We start from the raw sequence: 18,189 nt of genomic DNA, 5'->3' as shown, positions 1-18,189 counted from the left end.
TTATCAACATGCTGAATTACATGGTGAGAATTAATCGAGTCCAGAATTTATTCAATTTCATTCAACTTTCGTGTTTTGATATTGAAAATTTTATATTTCAAATGAAACACACATTCAATGTATACAGAAATGAGTTGTTCGTATCTGTTCAAGGCCAAAATGAATCAGGAGTTTTATCTTGAATTTACTGTTGCTATATTATCTCATATCAACTGCACTTGAATATTATACTATGATAAAACACATGCTGGATATAGGGAGTAAGCTACTTTTCTATGACTATAGCGCAGAACAGAATTCTATCCTTGATGCAGAGAAAGCATGACCACAGAATCTTCAAATTAAAGGAAATGCTACAGAAATATGGTTGTAATGACTAACTCCATACCTCATATTATTATTATGAACATTGAAAAATGGTACATTGAACCATTCAAAAATATAGCATAAATTATTCATACACTAGACAAATATTAGAACATAGTGCAGCTCTTACCTTGTGAACACTGGGAGAAACCAAGCTCTCTTGTTATCTCCAAATATTTCTAAAAAATTGTTATATGTTCCTAAGCTAAAGCCGTCCTTATCAGGACCACTAATAAACATTGGAGCTCTAAATGACTCTGGAAAAAAAGGAACAAAACAAAATATAAACATATATACAGAAGTAACTTGATTACTAGAATTCTTATAAAATTAAATACTTTGAACTAGATCCACCATTCATGATGAAGCATGGTTTCAATATCCATGGTCTTATATCACAGCATGGCCAAGCAGATGATACAACTTACAGGGATGCCAAGGAGGGGTGGGGTATGGTAACTTTCACATTGAGCGTATGTAAAAACAAGGATGAGATACCACCTACTGTATATACAAGATGCCATGAACATATGACAACAAAACTAATAGGTTCCACATAAGGAACGATTGATGAGAAATAATCACTCCCTTGATCAATCCATGAGGAATTTACTTGTCGTTTTCAATTTCTGGTAGCATTCAGTTATATTTACGCTCAACACCTTACTATCATGATTAATTGATTTGGAGTTTTAAGTCCACTTTATGCACAGTAAGGCTAATCGTGACTGGGCCTACAGTTTAAAGTGGGATCTGAACCACTATGTGCCTCCACCAGGTATCGAACCCGGGAGCCCTTAATTACAAGGCAACGACACTACCACTGTGCCATCGGGGAGACCCCGTTACTATCATGAATATACTGCACAACTTGATTCAGTTCTTCAGCAAATATGAAAGCATTTACGGTAGGGGGAATAGTTTATTCATTCAACACTACAATACAGACATGTTTATTTTTCAGATGAAGGTGCATTGTGGACATTGTTTAATGTAACTGGATTTGTAACTTCTAACAGACATATCTGAGATGTTTCTTTTTCAATCAAGACTATCACAGAAAGAACATTAATTCTATCTCCATTTAATTTTTTTACAGATAATTACTAAGCTCTTGCAAAGTATGTACAATCCGTATTATTTTTTCTTGTATATATACATTGCTTGCATTGTAGAATTATTTATCTTGTAGTCTACAGTTATTACAAGCATAAAAACAGTTTCTCGTTGTGACGTTTCAGGAGAACAGGCACTCCCTTCATCAGACATTTATTTTTAGTTTGATTAAAGATACAGTTATAACAATGGTTAAAAATTTCAACAAAAAAGGTTCAGTTATACAATGGATGTTGTCAATGTTACATTGTTGTAATATAGCAACTTAAGTGTGAAAGAAGCAGTCAGTTTTATTATTATTATTTCAAACTAAAAATAAATGTCTGATGAAGGGAGTGTGTGTTCTCCTGAAATATCACAACGAAAAACTGTTTTTTTTTATGCTTGTAATAACCATAGACTACAAGAGAAATAATTGTGTTACTTTTATTTGGAATGAAAGAAATACAATTTCATTTTACAACTTGTTAGTAAATACTCTGAGAAGCAATTCCTAGTCTGGACTATGCCCAATGACTGCTCTTATTATATTTTCTCACCTTAATTCAGTAAACTTTTAAGACCATAAGAAGAATCCCAGATAATCTGATTCATTGCTCAAATGAAACAAACATTATTGCATCTACTAATCCCTGCTAATATTTATTACCGCTACATTTTAAAAACAAAAATTTCTATGCAATGGCACAACTGTAAACTCTCTTCTTATTTATATATTGTTCATCTAAAGAAACACATTCACATAAATTACAACATTAAAAACAACAGATTAAAAAAATAACTTACCAAGTGTTGACCTGTTATGTGCTACCAGGTAACAGTGGTAACAAAATAGTGACATAAGGCTGATAGCAAACATAAGAGCAACAAAAAATACAAACAAGATGTGGAATCGCCCCACTCCATCTTCAAGTTCATTCTGAAACAAAATTAATGTGTGTTAAGGGGTTTACCTTCTACACAATATTTATATTAAAAAAAATATTAATTTTATCCCTTTTGGTTATAAACACCACCCAACACTTGTTTGCTTTCAATAGAACTACCTATTCAGGATGTTTGAAACAAATGTTGGTATTATGCCACTACTGAAAATGAAAGTGATTTGCAAATAAATAAAATTCAGAAAAAAAACCTGAGAAACTGTATGATTGCAATTCTTATCCAATGTTTTATCTGAATACACTTGCAGTTTTTCCTTGGTTAGGCCAAAAGAAAAATATTACATATTCAAGTTGTTTGGTAAAGCAGAATATTGCTTCGTTACTCAGTAAAAAGGAAATTTGAAGCATGACCAGTACACCCAATGGCAAAAGTAATAGTAAGTGAATTGCCCATCACCACTTCCATTTAGTCTGTTTTCCTAATGTGATGATCATTAATTGAAATGAAAATGTCAATAAGTGGAGGACAACATCTGCTGTGCATCACTGAATTCCATGCCTTAAAACGGAGGAAGCAGAATGAAAATAGTAATAGCCAATTTGCCTGCTATTATCTTTGCCCTGGGCTGTACAACAAATGTGCCTCCTCTGAGGATCAGACCCAAGACCCCTTGATTACAAGTCAAAAGCATTACCACCGTGCCATTAGAGGCTCAAAATGAAAGTTAGGTAAAATATTATGCAGAAAAAGTAAAAAATGAGAACACCTAATGGAGGTTCAACTGTATAATAATAAAATACTTTGTCAAATTTTCACATACAGCACTAGAGAAAAAAATGACAATATGTAACATAACATAATGAACCAAATGTTCTCTACCAAGTCACGTGAAATGTACGAACATGATACTGCTGGGACTAACATAGTCATGCATCTGAGCTAATGAATTTTAACCATGACAGAACTATGTACTGCTGAAGTGGCAGACTTGATTCTGCTTTAACATTTACATACTACCATACCTCAATCGGTAATTGACCACATTTTAAATTTACAACAAATTATCTTACCTTCCAAAAACCAATGAAGTACTTCAATGTAGTGAAGGCTATATAAAGGCAATAAATGAGTCCATATCCCAAGAAAAGGATAAAATATTTATAGTTTGTAAATCCTACACAGTTATTGACCCACGGACAATGATGATCCATTTTGAGCACACATTCTCCACACACACTACAATGGTGGGCCCTGTCTGGTTTCACATGCTGACACTTTTCACAGAAGCGAACAGCTGTAACATATTAAAAATATATGCTAAAACTCTAGGAACTTAAAACATTCAAAATTACAACAAGTATTCACACTATATGACAATTTCAGATATTTTGGGCTTACTGCGTTGTTCAGACACAAAACACTTCTGTCATATAGGGTAAGGTGCAATAAGTGGTTCACCAAAATCGCATAATTTGACCTTGAACGAGTATATCACTTGACAGAGGACCAACCATCACCAGATTCTTTATATCATTTGATTTTTGTTATTTAGTGTCACTTTTCTGCTAATCACTGTGATGGGGGATAAGTGATGACATCATGAAATTGGTGGAGGAACACTCATAAAGAACACCTATGCCTTTACCAGGATTCAAACCTGGGATCCTTGATGTTGTAGCATGCTGTGCTAACCACAGAATCTGCCCCTTATGTGAATGTTCTATGGACAACTCGCAACCATGTTTTTCTGAACATCATAAATTTAATAACAACTAAAAATGCTGAACAAGGCACAAATTTATTTTAAAAAACACAGTATACATGTGAAGATTGAATCTTCTAGCAAGGTCTTCTTCAGATTCAGAACAAACTATTATAAATTTCTTAACCAATTATAAAATTTAGTATTTGAACAAAATTATTTTTTAAAAAAACATGAGATTGTCTACTTACACTACTATGGTGAAATAAGTATGTCCATACCTCTAGTATATATTTAATAATAATGCTATACTGTAAATGTGCAATAAATATTACTATGATGGATCACTTGAAAAAATAGAACTGCATTACATTGAACAGTTCTCACAAAGCAGCTTTATATTGTAGTATGAAAGTTTGGAAACTAAAATTGCAATAATGTTAATTTTTAAAATTTTTTGTGCATAATGTGTTTCATTTGATAGTTCCAAATGGTTCAAACATTAACGATATGCAATCTGATTTATGGACAGTTCCAGAGGTGGAAATTACTCAAAGGGTCAAAATTACTGACTTAACTGAAAAATTTAATTACATCCTAGCGATAAATTAGCATTTCAAAAGAAAAACAGATTTCATGAAGAAATATATTATAGTCTCAAAATTGAACACAAAACAAAGGTTTACATTAAAATGTACCAATTATAGTTACTTTTTATTGTGCCTTTTCATATTGCCTATTATTTTTTACAAAATGTCATTTTTCTCAGCAATCTGTTATGTGTTTGGTTTTCACCAAGAAGTCATTTTCAATTTTACAAAATGCAGTACCAAGAATAAACAAAAAAGGAAAACAAAAATATACTGACTTTACCGAGAAAGTTTTTAACAACTGACAAATTACAGACCAAGACAAAGAAACTAGTATTTACTGACTTCACTGACTATTTCCCACCCCTGCAGTTCCAAATCATCTTATAAACTGAAGACAAAAAACAATTTTAATACCAGGCAGACTACCTTTAAAGAACTCAATAATACGTTTCCACAGACCTAAAAGGAATTATATTCATAATTGGGAAATGAGAGATGCAGTAGTAGATAAATACAGAGAAGCTAGTATTCACTTTTTCCACGATGCTGTTTTTTTCCTAGTTCTACTGAGCCCAATGTCACCATCCTCGTTGGAACTTGTTGCACTAAGCCAAAAAAAAAATTTAAAAAAATTGAGTACTAGTTTCTCTGTATTTATTTATTTAAGGAATTATAGTGAATACAAAAAAGTATACCATACCTCCATTAATGGTACGATTTGTCACAGGCAAGTTTTGTGCAAATCTGTCCAAAATCTGTCGATGTGCTTCTTCGGTTTCTGCTTGCTCCAATTTCTCCAACTCTTGCTTTGGCAACTTAAACTGTGAATGAAACAAATGACATACAACATGTATGAGTGAATACTTTTAACCTTCGAGAGGTGACACACGGGTAGATTGGACCCGATACAAGAACAAAGTAAAATTAATCATTGTGCGGGAACGATACAGACCTCCCTTCTTCAGTTTCTTTGAGTACTGAACTTCTCATTGCGAAACACCTACTCCTGGGACCATGGGTTCAGGAATTTCATGCCACTTTGTTCCATTCCACCCTATGTCCCACTCCTCACATGCCACCTTGTGTTCATGCTGACTGTCTTGGGAGTTGCCACATGGTCTAATAAAATAGTAGTAGTAATTTTTATCAAATCTACTGTCACGGACACTTCTCGGTTGTAAAAATCCCATTAACTTTCAATGTGATCGTTACAACCCAGAAGTGTCCATGATTTGAATTGTACAATTATGTCTTAAAAGTACAATTGTAACTATCTATATCATTAATACAACTGAAAATAAATGTCTGATGAAGGGAGCATGTGCCCTCCAGAAACATTACAACAAAACTTGTTTTCATATTAGGGCTGAGCCAATATCGAAGCATCGGTATCGGAAAGTATTGGTTAGAATTCGTCTACCATCTTTTATTTATTATGCAAAAAAAAAATATTTTGCACGAAAAACTGTATTTTGTGTTTACATAACATTATTTTTAATATTTTGATGTAATTCTTTAATGTTCTAAGTAAGTTTTTAATTATTGCAATTTTCAAGTATTGATATCGGTGGGAATCATTAAGAGTATCGGCATCAGTATTGGTTCAAAGTGGTATCAGCTCAGCTCTAGATTATATGCTTGTAACAGCCATAAACTACAAGAGAAATAATAATAGTATAGTAGTAATGTTTTATTTTTTTCAAATATATTTTTTTTATTGGTAGAATCTAGAAAAACGTGATTTTTCCATGAAGCTCTTCTATGTCCGCCAATTGCTGTGATACATGAAAATAGTTACTTTTCTGCACATTTCCTTAACATTCTATTCTACATATCATAAATTTAATTTATATTATATTCTTCCATTTGATTGCATGTACATATTTCTTGCATTGTAGAATTATTTCTCTTGTAGTTATACAGTTATGACTGTGTCATTAATCAAACTAAAAATAAATGAAGAGAGTGTGTGTCCTCCCAAACAATAAAAACAAAAGTTATGTTTACATGATTGTAACAGCTACATGAGAAATAAGACACCAACTACTGTGAAAAGTGATGCTGGTTCAGGAACGAAGGAAGAAAATAAAAGTTTTGGATCCAAACTACCCACGTGACACCTCTCACATCACCATTCCACATGCCACCTGCCTAAGGTTGGAGTAATAAAATGTACAAATGTAAAATTAGTACCGGGAACAACCAAATTGGTGTTTTCTTCCTTGTAATTGCTGAGAATGCACTTGGAAAAAACACTTGGGCAAGACAGGTTAATAAAATGCTCACGTACTTTGGGTAAAAAATATGAAGATATTGATTTTGTTGAAACATGCAAGTCTCATTTACAACACTCATGCAAACAATTTTAGCTGTCCAACAATCCAATCCCTTCACCATACCTACCATAGCTTCTTCCCCTTCAATAAAATAAACTATATTGAACTGCATTCATGTTACAGTTCCACCCCATTTAAGTTTGTCAGGAGATAAACCAAATTTACTCTTTCCGGCTCATGCAAAGATTTCCCAATCAACCAGCATCTTACAAACTCAAACCACATCAACAAGAATAACAATTTTGTAACTAGTTACTCTAGTTGGAGAGAATCTACATAAACACCTGCACTTTTGCATTGTATGCTTTACCACATTATATAAATAATAAATATAGACTGAATTATTAAATAAACAAAATCCATCAATACTATACCTGATTAGGAACTCTTCCAATATCTGTGAAAACAGTCTGCCAGTAGGACCACAAAAACATGGCGAAGAGGGCATGGTAAAGTAGTAAGTAGAGTACTGCAAATAAAAGAAAAACTTTGTACTTAAAGGTAACACACAATTAACAAGAATGTGCATGATTTTTCATCACTTTGGCAAAAAGTTTGGTACCTACAAAAGTGTAAATATGGAGAAACTAGTACTAGTACTCTTTTTCCTAATTATGAATACAAAAGCATGTTCATGAAATTAATTTCAGTCCGTTATAATGGGGGTCCTATCAGATCAAAGCTAGATGATTGGAATGTACTTAACGTGCTTGTAAGGAAATTATGTTCAATGTACTTATTTAACATACAACAATACTTGACTTTACTATGCATCTTTTTATTATTATTTTGATAATGGTTCACATTGTTCTTTTGATTTTCTTCAAATCCTCCTAGCTGGAAGACTAATTATCATAGAATTTTAGCAATCACGAAATTTGAACCACTCTTTGGATTTTGAAAAAGTTATTTATGTTGAAAAAACAACTTAAAAATTATGTTGTGCAATTATGCGTGCATCCCATGGATAATGTATTTTCCGTTGACAAGCAACTGTTAGTATCGTAGACTAGTGGTAAATCGGAACCTTAGTAGAATGCATTTAGGGACTTTATTTTAATGCTAAGAGAACCAAACCTGGCCTGCCTAACCTAACTACGAAAGCACATATTGAGCAAAATCTTAAGTAATCACTAAAACTCAAAAGTATGTCTCAACAGAAGTAAATCAAAATCGAACCATGTTAAAATTGCATTCAAAGCATGATGAAATCGCAATAAAACAAAAGGAACTTACGCCATTATTTTTACTATCATCATCTCATAAAGGTTGCCAAAAATGTCCCACTTCAATTTGAAAACATAAGCATATTTTGTCAAGTTTGGAGACACCTTGTCACTGAACAACCACTATGAGGTATTGGCATGATTTACATTGATCATCTTCGTAGATACATAATTCAACCAACCTAAATAAAATTCTTGTCATTTATACTTCACAGAATAAAACAAACAAGTAATTTTAGAGGGGTAAAATAACTTTCATTCTTTTGCAAAAATAAAAACTAAGTTTTATTTCACTTCTCTGACCTACACTATTATTCTGAAATTTACTTATGAATGCATGCGACTTATAAGATGGTACACTTTGTGTCTGTATCCAGTATTTAAAGTAAAACTTGTGAATTCCATGACAATGAAAATATTTGTAACTAGCTATCTATTGCAGAAATTGCTGCTCTTCTTTGTACTTACATACTACTGCTTATGCAACCATGTGTAACCAGAAAAAAAAAAAGAAATCCAACAACAGTGTACATAGTGGCCGCGGCGGCTCAGTCGGTAACGCGTATGACTACCAACCTAAAGGTCCCGGGGTTCGATCCCCAGCCGGTTCAAATCCGGGAACTTTTATAACATTCGAAGAGGCCCCGGAACCCACCCAGCGTCGAATGACATGGGTATCTGGGGGAAACCCTGGGGGATAAAGGTGGTCAGGGGCGTGATGCTGATCACATCACCCCCACTCACGACCGGATCAAGAAAGTGTGGGGCGTTACCCCCACACCCCCTATATGCCTTCATGGCGTGGTGCTAAGCACAGGGGAGCACTTTACTTTTACTTTTACAACAGTGTACATAGAAGCAAGAGAAAAGTTCTGATTTGTCCTTTACACATTCACAACAATCTCAAAGTTTCAGAATCCGAAATTCAATGGTGATATCTGCCTACTGCATTTGGAAAGTGTACAGATAGCACCAGATTAAGTGAGTAAGATATCAATTTACCACCTTTGTTTAGTAACAAATAAAGACAGATGAGTAATATTAGGCTGCAAATTTTATAAACCTATGCTGCATAATGCAACACAATTTTGAACATTAATATTAATGTACAGAATTATTAAAGTAAAATTTCAAAACTTAAAACCAGACCTACACCTACTAATTTTAAACAAAACAAATATTTTTTTGAACCATCAAAAATACCTAGTCGTATCATAAATACTGACAGAAAGTTTGAGGCAGTGTGTACAACCGGTTTTCAAGGTCGCGGCCAACCTTCCTGTGCAATAGGCTGGAGTGGGCCATTGTGAGTTGAGCTGTCATAGAGGAAGTGTGTTCGTAAAAGTGTAGCTATGGAGTGGGGCGATTACGAAAATCGTGTGGCAGTAATAGCGCTTCATAAGTGGGTCAAACAGCCCCCATGATATTCAGAACACTTAAAAAGTTGAGTATCAGCAAATCTTTCATGTATCGGACCATCAAGCGATTCACAGAGACTGGGACAGTTGATGATCGCCCAAGGCAAGGCCGCCCACGCAGCGTACGAACCAAAAAGTTAGTGCAAGCAGTGGCAACTCGTATTTGGAGAAATCCTGTACGAAAGCAGGCAGTGCTTGCTCGTGAGCTGAACATTCCCAAAATGTCAGTGTCTCGTGTGTTAAGAAGTGACTTGGGGTTGAAGGCTTACCGGCGAAGTACAGGTCACTTCCTCAATGCACGTCTGAAAGAGCAGAGGGTGATAAAAGCAAAATGCCTCCTGCAGCGTTACGCCAACAATGGCCACAGGAAAATTCTTTTCACAGATGAAAAGATATTCAACATTGAGGAAACTTTCAATCGCCAAAATGACCGGGTGTATGCGTCAACATCCCACGAAGCTCGGGAGAAAGCCCCGAAGATCCAGAGGGGTCATCATCCGGCCTCAGTCATGGTTTGGTGAGGCGTGGCGTATGATGGCACCACCAAGCTGCATTTTTGTGAAAAAGGGGTGAAAACGTCAGCCAGAGTGTACGAAAATACTGTGTTGAACTCTGTTGTGAAGCCTTTGAGTGACACTTTGTTCAGGAACCAACATTGGACCTTCCAACAGGATTCCGCACCAGCCCATAAGGCACACACTACCCAGGAGTGGCTTAAGAGCAATGTCCCGGACTTCATTGCTCCAGCTGATTGGCCTCCTAGCAGCCCTGACCTCAACCCATTAGACTACAAATTGTGGTCAGTGCTTGAGGGCATGGTCTGTACGAGGAGGCATGCCAATATTGACAGTCTGAAATGGTCGCTGGTGAAGTCAGTGGCGACTTTCCCAGTGCGTAATGCTGTAGATGAGTGGCCGCAGAGACTTCAGGCCTGTGTGAAGGCCAAAGGTGGCCATTTTGAAAAATGATTGGTGTTATGTGTTCGTAGGCTTTTGGGGTGTAGGAAGAAATTATGGTAAACCGAGGAAGGTCTGTAAAATTATGCACGATGGTTCAACAAACGAAATGGGTTCAGTAAAAATTTTAAATTGTTTTGTAGAATTCTCAGTTTACACCCAAACTTTTACTGATTTCCTGACATAAAATTTCCTCACAAACAATATCTGGCAGGATAAAGAAAAGATAGACGATGGATCGTGGCATGGTTGTAAAAAGCTTGTCGCTGTGTAAGCATACTCGCTTTTATTTTAGACATTTCTGCTGGTGAAGTAAAAATAAGATTTGGACCAAATTTTACTTTATTTCCTGAAAACATATTCCTTTGAATTAGATTTTCCGGGGGGAATTTACAATATAGATATATTCTCCAATTTTGTTAATAATTCGCATACTCACTAATTTAGCCCTCGCAACCACGAATCTGAACTTAAAATTTGAGGGTCACGTCTACAAATAGGAAAATAAGGGGATCCATGATCTCAACCAAGAATGTAGAACTGCTCATTATTTATCGCAAGATCTATCGTTTCGTAACGAAATATACATATTCCTGATATACTAAATTTTAACTATGTTTGCCTAACCCAACTGCAACTTACCTAACCTTGTTGTGAATGGTGTGTGACCTATGTGTGCATGGTTCTACGACCCCAAATTTTAACTATGTCTGCCTAACCTAACCTAACCTTCCTGTGAATGGTGCGTGACCTATGCATCCATGGTTCTACACTTTTCTAGCACGTAACTGGTGAAGAGACATTTTTAATCAAAGGAACAGAATCACAGTTTTCAAACTTACCTCTAATTAAAATCCACACTCCACATACTCGTCCTTCCGGGTTCTCACGTACACGCACGTTTTCTGTACAATTTCAAAGCATGCCCGCGTGGACACATGTAACTACCCTCCTTCGGCAGAACACTCAATTCCATCAACTTGTTAACCAAACCACGACCATCCTATTCTACACTCCACATATATAGTAGCACATTAAAAATATTTTCATTCCTCTCCGCCATTCTTCCACGACCAATGCTGCGAACCAAAGAGAATCGCTCTGAACAGTGTCGCAACGCTCTAGACAGCGGAATGGACGTTGATCGTCATTTCTTCACATCATCAAACATGGTTGCTATGTCTGTTTATGGGGAATCATCGCGATAATTAACAACGTTATTTTACAAGTTCTACAACTCAATGTGCAATCTCAACAATTTACCCCCAAATATTATGTGCATATATGTAAGTACGACTGCATATTTAGTGAGTATAACAACTAGTAAAGTAATTACACAATATCTCTATATTGTAAATTCTTACAGATTTTCCTCTCCCAGAGACTCACGCTGATTATGCTAGATTTTCATTTTACAATTAGGCCAAAAGCAGCGTGCTAGGAGTCGTCAAAGATAAAACTGTGCTAGGTTTAGTACCATTTTCCTGGGGTTTGCATCACTGATTGAAGAAACCCTCGATGCTTCCTTGCTGGATGCTTTAAAACTGCAACCTTCCCCTGTTCCACTTCTCACCCATCTGTTTGCCGGACCCTGTGGCCGAGTGGTTAGCACATCGCGCTGCGACACCAAGGATCCCGGGCTCGAATCCCACTTGGGCTTGGTTGTTTGTGAATGTCCATTCATCAATTTCATCACTCATCCCCATCTACACAAATTAGCTAAGAGGCACAAAACACGAAGTAAAATAAACTAAATCAATCACCTATCTGTTTGTAGCGATACCAGTGAGGTTCCTCAGGCAGGGCAGCAAAGCCTGTGTGACCATCGTCTTTGGGTTGCATCTGGAGTGAACGACACCAGTCAACTCTTTACAGTAGCTAACTTGGTACTTGTTTACTATCCTTCGGACACATTTATTTATTTTTACAGAAGAAACTACTTACTGTAATAAGTTCCTGTAGCATTGTCGAACATCGGGAAGGTGTTTTGTGTGATGTGGGAATGTTTCATAGCTGAAATTCATGTTGTTTGTTGAAAATTAATTCTCCGACGGAGAATAGCTAGCCCCACGAACCATTGGCGCGTGGATAGGTTAGTTCTGTTAGGTTAGGAAACATAGTTAAAATTTGGTGTCGTGTTAGTATCAGGATCTAGAAATTGGAAATAATTGCGAACCAGTGGCGTGTGGTTAGGTTAGTTCTGTTAGGTTAGGAAACATAGTTAAAATTTGGTGTCGTGTTAGTATCAGGATCTAGAAATTGGAAATAATTGCGAACCATTGGTACTAGCCCCAAGAACCATTGGCACGTGGTTAGGTTAGTTCGTCCCAGGCAAGCAAAAAGGCCTGTCAGAAAGACTTACTGGTAATGTGAAAAATTGCAATTAATTTCATCAAAACAACGTTGATACACCTTCAGGAATGTTCTGCGAAGCAGATACGTAAGTACGAATGTCAAAAATTGAAGAAATTAAGTAGTTATAGGTGTCCGAAGGATAGTAAACAATTACCGCTAACTTAGTCAATTGTACGTACATTGAGATCATAATTTTATAACGTGCATTATTATTAAACTCCTAAAAAGTAGAGAACTGGAAGCAAGTACAAATGAACTGTCGGAAGTTCCTCACTTCCTACATGGGAGGAATCGCCCCTGCATGCATCATCACCCAATGAAGAAAGTCACTTGGCAGCCTTGAATCTTCATTACAGTGACTGTGATGTTTGAATGGGGAGATATGCATGACAGCTTTAATAACATAAAAATATAACATGTTGTGAAGCATGTTAATTTGATTGAACAACATTCTCAAAAAACTTAAAGTGACGACAGAAAAAGTTGCAGAAGCCTGGTTTATCACCACATTAGAGAGGCACAAGTTTTCTTCTGTGGTTAATTTATTAATATTCCTGATTTTTTTTAAGTATATAGGTACTTATAATTATGAACGTAACTTCATTGTTAGCACAGTTAAACCAAAAAACAATTCTGTTCAAGAAGTGAGATTCCTGCATTATCTTTTTTTTGTCCCAATCCTTTCCCATTCACTCCATAACAATTAAAATAATTAAATAAAAATGAATAATTGTCTTACCTTTTTCAAGTGTAGATTTCACTGTCACTGAAATGAAAAAAAAAAGGTCTAATTTGGTTTCAGAAGGTAAAAATACAATCAAACATGTTTAGTTTTTAAAAATCAAGTGAATTGGGGTGAAACATGTATTAAAATCTGAAATTCTGAGTTTTTATGTATTACAGCAAATATTATATGAAACACAAAATATATATGAAACCATGCAAAATAATACACAAAATTCTCTCTACTTCTAAAGAGGTACTTGTGAGCACTATAGAATGCTTGATCTTGTTATAAATATTATGCTGTATTTGGTAAAAGTTCGGTATATCGGAGACACATTTCTTCATTTGTACAGAAGAAACTACTTACGGAAATTAGTTTCTCCAAGTTTTCCAACGTCCAAGGCATTTTCTTTCATCGCGGAATATATTTGACCGGGAAATCATGTATTTATCAAGAAAAATATCTCTCCGACACACAATTGCCATTGCTTTCATTTGCTTCCCTACGTGAACTGCATGTTGTGAACGTTTGATGACATAATCCTGTCAGTGTTTCCAACCCCCTTTTTTTCCCACTCTGCTTGCCTAACCTAACCTTATCGTGAATGGTTCGTGGGGCTATCCGTCAGCTACATTGCATAATGGTTCGTGGGCTATCCGTGAATACTTTGTGGGGCTATCCATCAGCTACCCATGCATAATTCTACAATTTGCACACGTGATGAACACCATAGTAGGTATTTTTCTGTGAAGAAGGTTGGAAACACGAAACGAGTTTACAATACCGAACCACTCTGCAATTTCTATGAAGTTTTGCCTACTCACTAATTGTGAACTCCTAATCACGAATCTGCATGTAATAATTGGCGGTCAAGTATGGAAATCGAGAAAAAAATATTGAAATAAAGTATGTTTTCTTAACGTAACGTAACCCTACCATAAGAACAGTAGCTCCACGGAAGATGCCATTTTGGTGTCACTTATCGCACAACACTTTAGCAACATTGTGTTCTGACGTCACAGGAGAGAGCTTTTTCATGCAAGACAACGCAATAAATAGTTCTCTTAGCCAAAATATTAATTTTTCTTTTTATTTATGCTAATGGAACCTAACCTAACAGGCCTAACCTAACCTCATAGGCATTCCTAGTCTCACGTCAATACACAAGGTAGCAAGATTGTTGTGCATAAATGAAGACCGTTAACGAATTGCGAAAGAAAGATGGTTCCGAATTGCTGTGTATGGACTATCACCGTGGTAAATCGCAAGGTTATTTTACAAGTTCTACGGTACTAATCTGATATTCCCCGGACAGATTTCTTCATTTTTACAGAAGAAACAACTTTCGGTAATAAGTTCCTGTAGCATTGTCTAAAATCTGGAAGGTGTGTTGTGTGATGTAACGGATTTCCTCAAATTTAAAAGTTTGGGGCTCATTTGCAGGAAGGTGACTCCGGCCAATTTCTAACATGCCTTTAAGAGGAATCTATAGAGAAAGCCGGGTAGCCGGAGCGGAGCGGACGCGTGGCCACGTCAGAGGTTGGGGGCAAGGTCAATTACCCCAGGGGTGAAGCCCGGAATCGGTGGGAAATTTGGACTCACAAATTTCAAACGAAAATAATTTGTTTCTTTAAAATTTCCCACCGATTCCTGGACGAAAAAAGTGAATACACCTTAAAGAATGTTCCGTGAAGCAGATAGGAAAGTACAAATATCCAAAATTGACAAAACGAAGAAGTTATGTGTGTCCGGGGGAATATCAGATTTTTACCGAAATTAGTTAAGTACGCGAAATTTTATAGAAATTGGAGAGTGGTCCGGTATTGTAAACTCATGCCGGAAACACTGCATACACACAACTTGAGTCAAAATGTGCCCGCCATATTGTGTGTTACGGAAGCGAAGAAATGAATCAAAAAAGTACTCAGTATGTGAAAAATTGTGTTTGTTTTCGTGTAAAAAGCATAATGGCACCTTGAACTATGTTCCGCAATACATAATTGGGTAACATTATCGTATGGGTAAAACGGATTCCTTCAAATTTACAGAAGAAAGTACTTACGGAAATCATTTTCTTGAGCGTTTTGGAAGTTCCTGAATGTAGATTTGATCCATTTTAATGTGAATGCGTGTTGTTTTCTGCGAAAATCTCTGTCCGACACGCTGTTTCTGCTCCGCCATTTGCTTTTTGCATGAGAGTGCGATGTTCCGTGTGTTAAGACGATGCAACCCCGTAGCCAGTGTTTCAGCCTCGCCGTGTTTTCACTAGAACCACCTGTCGAGTTCGGAACAAGCCATTTTTCCCGAATGGGTGTCACTTATCGCACAACATTGTAGCAACATTGTGTTCGGACGTCACAGGAGAGAGCTGTTTTTACAATTTTTCTTTGTATTTATGCTAATGGAACCTAACCTAACAGGCCTAACCTAACCACGTAGGCATTCCTCGTCTGACGTCAATATTCAAGGTTGCAAGATTGTTGTGCGTAAAGGAAGAGAATTACGAAAGGAAGATGGTTCCGACCCGAATGGGTTTCACTTATCGCACAACACTGTAGCAACATTGTGTTCTGACGTCACAGGAAAGATCTTTGTCATGTTAGGCAATACCAGCTAACGCGTCTCTTAGCGAAAATAATAATTTTTCTTTGTATCTATGCTAATGGAACCTAACCCAACAGGCCTAACCTAACCACGTAGGCATTCCTCGTCTGACGTCAATATTCAAGGTTGCAAGATGGTTGTGCGTAAAGAAAGATGGTTCCGACCCGAATGGGTGTCACTTATCGCACAACACTCTAGCAACATTGTGTTCTGACGTCACAGGAGAGACCTTTTTCATGTTAGGCAATACAAAGGTAACGCGACTCTTAGCGAAAATATTATTTTTTCTTTGTATTTATGCTAATGGAACCTAACCTAACAGGCCTAACCTAACCACGTAGGCATTCCTCGTCTGACGTCAATATTCAAGGTTGCAAGAGTGTTGTGCGTAAAGGAAGAGCATTAACGAATTGCGAAAGGAAGATGGTTCCGAATTGCTGTTTATGGACAATGAACGTGGTAAATCGCAAGGTTATTTTACAAGTTCTACACGTAAATGCGACGTATTAGCATAATTTCAAATAGGGGCACGAAAGTAGATATTTTCCGGAGAACGAGGTTGCACCACTGCATAAATCGACAAAACACTCTCAGAACGCCCCCTAAACCAGTATGCTATCACGGCCATAATGTGTTACAGATTCGAAACAACAAGTAACAGTAAGTACTCGTAAATAGAGAAAATAAACATTATGTTAGTTAGAAATGCATTATTTCGCCTTAAGAAATGTTCCGCAACGCGTTAGCAATGTAAAGAAGTCCGAAATATATGATTCGTAGGTGTTTCACCCATACGATAATAGTACCCATAATTGGTAAGTACGAACCATGCGAAACACAAAATATCCGATTTTAATGTGTCACCCGATATACCAAACTTTTACCCTGTATTTAAAATAAGTAAATCACATATTTCAACCCTGTGTCCAGTCTACTGTTTAAATAAAGACGGGAAAAAAGCCCTATATTATGCATACTAGAAGTCATTTCTTACAAATATCGATGAACAAATTGTAACATTCAGACCTAGTTTTCATGCTCCTCAAACGTAAAGACTTGTTATTACGTCTTATAGCACAGCTTAATCAACAGGTTTATGGTGTGTACAAAACAAATCTTGGAAACCCACTTTTTACAAAATAAACTGTGGATGAAAGGTACTCTAGAAAATAAAACCAAGGATTTGACAGCTGACCATCGGGCCCAATCAGGTTTTCCTAACTTTAATCTTACGACTTACCGAAACAAAGTTGAATCACATATGCGTAGTATGACCAAACTACGATTGTCACAATAAATATAACAGGAATCCACTTTAGCGCTTTAACACACCACGAACAAGGTCCGCGACTATACTTTGTTCCATCCGACCCAGAAGCCATTATTCTTTCAATGCCCGTGAGCCCGTCCCAAGTTGCTTTTCTATCCGTTCCTTCATTCCACAGTCCACACTTAATGGCTAATATTCACAGAAATCTAGCTCCACTCGGCATTACGTCATACACCCTTGTTTGATAATTCACTAGATGCCATCTTTGATCCACTATTCATAATTCTAGATGTGTTTAAGTCCACTTAATGTACAGAAAGGCTAATTTGGACTGAACCTAGAGTTTTAAGTTGGATCCGAACCACTACGCGCCTACACTGGGTATCGAACCCGGGATCCCTTGATTAGAAAGAAGCGACGTCACGGCCAAGCCATCGGAGTGGCCTGATTTTTAGCTTCGTTTTATATTATAATCGTCGGTCATTTTAAGCGGTGTGTTCAGTTACCACTTTCATTTTTCTCGAGTTCTATACTAATTTCATATGAAAATGTTTTATTTTCTCTAAATTTCGGGAGCGGCTGTAGCCCCATCAGCTCCCCCTGCGTACGCCAGTGTCCAGAAGTGTCTGTGAATA

The 18,189-nt window shown here is 36.6% G+C and overlaps 1 protein-coding gene across 4 annotated transcripts in view; it reads right to left on the bottom strand.

Moving 5' to 3' along the window:
- Window positions 1-17,723, bottom strand: part of LOC145985425 (palmitoyltransferase ZDHHC2) — a 48,262-nt gene extending 30,539 nt beyond the window's left edge. For all 4 annotated transcript variants that reach the window (XM_083119440.1, XM_083119442.1, XM_083119441.1 and 1 more), the window contains exons 1-7: window positions 17,525-17,723; window positions 13,693-13,719; window positions 7,373-7,467; window positions 5,363-5,483; window positions 3,438-3,661; window positions 2,269-2,401; window positions 497-623 (exon numbers count right to left, since the gene is read on the bottom strand). In XM_083119440.1, the coding sequence (XP_082975566.1) occupies window positions 497-623; window positions 2,269-2,401; window positions 3,438-3,661; window positions 5,363-5,483; window positions 7,373-7,467; window positions 13,693-13,719; window positions 17,525-17,666 (869 nt within the window). In that variant the 5' untranslated portion in view covers window positions 17,667-17,723. The remainder of the gene's footprint in view (window positions 1-496; window positions 624-2,268; window positions 2,402-3,437; window positions 3,662-5,362; window positions 5,484-7,372; window positions 7,468-13,692; window positions 13,720-17,524) is intronic.
- Window positions 17,724-18,189: the final 466 nt, after the last annotated feature.

The sequence above is a fragment of the Lepisma saccharinum genome, chromosome 3 (genome assembly GCF_977018435.1).
Source record: "Lepisma saccharinum chromosome 3, izLepSacc3.1, whole genome shotgun sequence".
Lineage (NCBI taxonomy): Eukaryota > Metazoa > Arthropoda > Insecta > Zygentoma > Lepismatidae > Lepisma > Lepisma saccharinum.
This window is presented reverse-complemented; position numbering and strand designations above follow the sequence as displayed.